Source organism: Mycetomoellerius zeteki, unplaced genomic scaffold (genome assembly GCF_001594055.1).
Source record: "Mycetomoellerius zeteki isolate Tzet28-1 unplaced genomic scaffold, Tzet1.0 scaffold93, whole genome shotgun sequence".
NCBI classification, from domain to species: Eukaryota; Metazoa; Arthropoda; class Insecta; order Hymenoptera; family Formicidae; genus Mycetomoellerius; species Mycetomoellerius zeteki.
The window spans coordinates 1,185,837-1,190,520 of record NW_017257968.1 but is presented as its reverse complement, the minus strand read 5'-3'; the positions used below and the strand labels follow the sequence as shown (position 1 = coordinate 1,190,520).

The 4,684-nt window shown below is 36.2% G+C and overlaps 1 protein-coding gene across 1 annotated transcript; it reads left to right on the top strand.

Moving 5' to 3' along the window:
• The first annotated feature begins 1,186 nt into the window (after window positions 1-1,186).
• On the top strand, window positions 1,187-3,177 carry LOC108730487 (uncharacterized). Its single transcript, XM_018460210.1, has 4 exons — window positions 1,187-1,226; window positions 1,466-1,599; window positions 1,689-1,912; window positions 2,956-3,177. The coding sequence occupies exons 2-4, from the start codon at window positions 1,497-1,499 to the stop codon at window positions 3,175-3,177; spliced, it is 549 nt and encodes a 182-aa protein (XP_018315712.1). The 5' UTR covers window positions 1,187-1,226; window positions 1,466-1,496.
• The last annotated feature ends 1,507 nt before the right edge of the window (window positions 3,178-4,684 follow it).

Sequence of the window (4,684 nt, the reverse complement as noted above, 5' to 3'; positions counted from 1 at the left end):
AATAATTCTTCTGAAAAGGGATATAATATGAATGTTTTTTATATTTTTAATATATTAATTTTTATATTTTTAGTATATTTATAATATTTATTTATTTATTATTTTTTATTTTATGAAAGACATTTTTCAACAGTTTTTTACATTTATATAAAAGTTATTATAGAAAATATTTAACTCTCAGACAGCGGACGTCGTGATACTCGCACGCACAGCGGACGCAGGGTTAAAAGTGACCCAAGAATGAAATTGTTTTAAAAACGTTTAAAAAGCAGTTTTTTATTATAATATGTATATATTAAAATATGTAGAAGGAGAAATAAAAACACACATTTATTATAGAAACAAATATCCATTTATTCATTTTCTTCACAGTTGAAAAAAGTCAACAACTCTAACTCGCGGGTCTCGCGAGACTCTATGTCCGCTGGCGGAAGGTTAATAATGTTAACATAAGTTAAATAATAATAAAAATAAAAATTTTAATTGATTTTACTTTAATTTTTACGAATTTATTAATTTTTACGGATTTAAAGAAATTTGCGGAAATGGATGATAAATGTCGGACCAATCATAAATCGGGGAGGTGACCAGACTCTTATTAGAGGGTTTCTACTTTCAAACTGTATTAATATTTTAACTTAACCTAAAGTAATTATAGGTTATGAAATAGAATTTGTACATTCTCACAAGATCAATTTATTACGAAAATTAAAAAGATACATTTATTTTATTCACATACTTACCAATTTCTTTCCACTGTAATAATATTTTTAAAAATAACAATTGTCTGTTATTAGAATTTCTTTAGGCATCAACTATTCTGCAGAAAGACGGAACCAGAAAAGCAGAATGCGGAAAGACAGAAGCAGACAAGCGGAAAGTATCGTCTACTACCAAAGTACCAGCGCAAGTTCTGATTGGCTTCCGCTTTTCTACTTTCCGCCAAGGTGTGAACCTGCCCTAATGGGGCGGTCCCATGGGGTGCCGTCCCATGTATGTACATACACGGAATCAGAACGATGGAATGGATTTCTTACTAGAAATAAGTTCACTAGAATTCCATTCCGTAAGAAGTTTCTCTGCTGTATCGGAACCACCGGAACCATGGCCGGAACAGTACCGAATCAACGAAATGTCATGTCGGTTGCAGGCTATGTCGATCCGGCTATTTGAACGATTGTCAATAATTGAAATTAAAACAACAAAATGAGCAATAACGGAGGACCAGAAATAATAATTTTGTACAATATTTTACCTTAATAATAATGAAATAAGTTAATATTATCGAGTCAAACGATGAGATTAGGTTATGTAAGAATAAATTGACAATTTCATTCAATTATTTGTACGTATATTGATTATATATATATATATTAGTTTTTGTTTTATTTACCAAAAACCCTGAAATTTTTGGGCACAATATTTGAAATTATGCGTTTCATAGCAAATGTGTTAATTTTTTTTAGGCAGTAAAATGTGGTTACTGTGGTTAGCTCATGTTCGAGTCTTGTACAGAGATTCAAGCTCATCAATGTTTTCAAAACTATGACGAAAATATTCATGTCCTCTCTATTGACAAGACAGGGCGTGCTACAATAAGTATGTTTATTTGTGAGAACATATTTTTTTATGATTTATTTGCAAATATTGGACATATTCAGTAAGTATATATACTTATATATAAACAGGAATGAAGGATACAAATGAAAATATGCAGAGCGACGTTCCATCATCAGAGAGTAACGAATGTACTAGGTCAGCTGACACCAAAGACAAGATGCTAATTGATGCTGTAGAGCGGAGGCCAGCTCTTTGGAATTTCAAGTTGCCAGCACAGAAGCATATCCCCATTATCGTTTGCATTTCGATGACTAACTTGTCACTTGCGCCTTGGAGATGCCTCATCCTTTGTGTAAACATTGGCTGTATCCAAAATTTTCGTTTTCTTGTATTTTTCTTTTACTGTTGTAATAAAATGTTCTAAACGAAATACAATTTTCGTACTCTCTTAAATATCGGAATGGCACGCCAACTTGGTATATTTCTTGCATTTCGCAATAATTTTAGCATTACAGATAACACTACTTCTTCATCCATCATTATAAATTTTCAAGAAAAGGTTTCTGAATATTCGTTTCAATTTTTACATTCAACCAACTCAGCTGAACATACCATTCCGTTCCGTAAGAAGTTTCTCTTCCCGTCCCATGTAGCCGGAACGCAATGGAATTTTGGTAACAAAATATATCTCACTTTTATAATTCAGTATTTTTGAGTATTCAAAGTAATGTTATAGGTAAGATAATTGCACAAATTATGCATATTACTGCTTTAGTCGCATTAAAATAACAAAATGTCGATTAAATTAAACAAATTAACTTGCGACCTAGGCGACATTCCGTCCGTTTTCATTCCGTTCCGGCTACTTGAGACGGGTAGAGAAACTTCTTACGGAACAGAATTGTAATGTAATCTAGTAAATTACTAGAATACGCAAGTTACGCTTACGCAGGTTATGCCGCATGTGACGGCACCCTGATACGGAATTGGCACAATGAGGAATTGGCGGAACGCTCGTGATTGGTTTAGAAAAGACATATCGGCGGAGCGCAATTGACGGAATGCTTGCAATTGGACAGACATCGTTCCGCCAATTTTGTATTTCATATACGTTCCGCACCATGAAACCGCACCATTAGTCCGGATCTACAATAGGTGTTTTAAGACTAAGCCATAAGAAATTGACCAATTACAGTCGAATCCGAGGGGAATAATCGATTGTGATTCGCCCATTTCTTATGACTTAAGACTTAAAACCCTATTGTAGATCCGGGGTTACAGCGCGCTGCGACAGCGGCCGCGGTCCGATTCACGTTCACAAAGCTTAAAATCATTTCATCCTTGTTGTTTGTCAAATGTTGAACAAAGACAAATAATGCTCATGAGCGTTGTCAGCATGAATCAGACCACAGCCAGCGTCTAGTTCCCTCAATGACGTCACAAATGGTAGTCACATTGCCACTGCGACTACTGCGGTCATGGAGTAATAAGAAGGAAATCAAGCTCGAGGATGAAATATGGACTCGAAACACGATTTCGGAAAACCCCATGGAAAATCGAGAAGATATGATTTTAGCGCCATTGCGGGAAAAGTTGAATGTATTGACTGTCACGTGACATACATTTCGCTCTCTCTAACCTACATTTTGCTAACCTACTTTTCGATGATAATACTCTAGTTCACAGTTTTCTCCGACAGGCGCGCTCGGATCAGTTCTTCTATACAGCGCTTTTCCGACACCGTGTTTCGTCCATCTTTTTCATGGCCGACCGCTTGAGCTTGATTTCCTTATTACTCCGTGACTGCGGTTTTCGAGGTGAGGCAGTCACAGTACAATATGGCGTCGCTTAAAGAAGCACAACGCGTGGAAATATTCATCTGATCTAGGAAATAAAAAAATATATACATTATATTTAAGTGCAGAAGATGCATGTGCATTTTACAGAAAATAACTCTTAAATTTCACATCTGAATATTTATTAACTGTATCCACATAATTTTTAACACGAGGTTGAACTGCTTAAATTGGTGATTCCATAATTAATTTATCTTCTTCGGAAGAACTATCATTGCTGCTTCCGTTCAAAATTCATTGACAGTTTAATGCGTTTATCCATGGCGTCTATTTACACTACTGCCAATCTCTACTGCAAAGTCGTTCCGAAATACAACGTTACAGTAGTGCTGGTAGTACCACAGTAATTTTGGAACGGCTGTGGCAGTATACTGTTGGCTGCGGTCTATTTCACACTACAAACGCTTCGAAGCATTTGAGCGATCAATCAGAACAAAGAATTTTACAAATTGACTAATCAAAGAATACTTTGAAGCGTTTGTAGCGTCAAGTGGACCGCAGCCGTTGTGACGTCATGATGGTTGTACTGTCAGTAAAAAGGAAACATATCCAATATTGGCCGTGGCTGCGTTCCGTTTCACGCATGATGCTCATGATACATTATTTATCCTTGTTACTTACCAAAACATTAAATAAGTATAAATGATGCATTATATGCACATCATGCGTGAAACGGAACGCAGTCCGTATTTTGTTATCTAATGCCCAATTTTTTCACTTCCAGATAAGTTGCAGATGACCTTGTCCAGGAGATATCTCCATTGTATTCTGGGAGATATCTCTTAGATAAAGTTATCTAGGGTGCTTTCCAGTAAGGACATAGTCAGACACTGTGTAACACAGTGAGTTATTTCATCTTTGTTGTTTGCCAATGTTAAACAAGGATGAAACGACTCAGTGGCTGCGTTCAGCAGAGAAAGCAGCTTTGCAACTGTTGTAAAATTCTTCAATACGATTGGTTCTTGCTTTTGGTTCCTGACAGATCTAAATGTATAAACCAATCATATTGAAGAATTTTACAACAGTTGCAAAGTTGCTTTCTCTGCTGAACGCAGCCATTGTGTCCTTGCTGGAAAGCACCCCTAGAAATGAAAAAATTGGGCATAAGGCTTGTTCGCGTCGTAAGCTCCAACATGCTCCAACATGGTCCTACCATAGCTCCTATCTCCTATCATTGGCTGCGTTCAGCAGAACGTTTGTTTTGCAACTGTTGGAAGTTTCCTTCGCGCTGATTGGATCATACTTTTAGATCTAGAAGAATGGTCCTA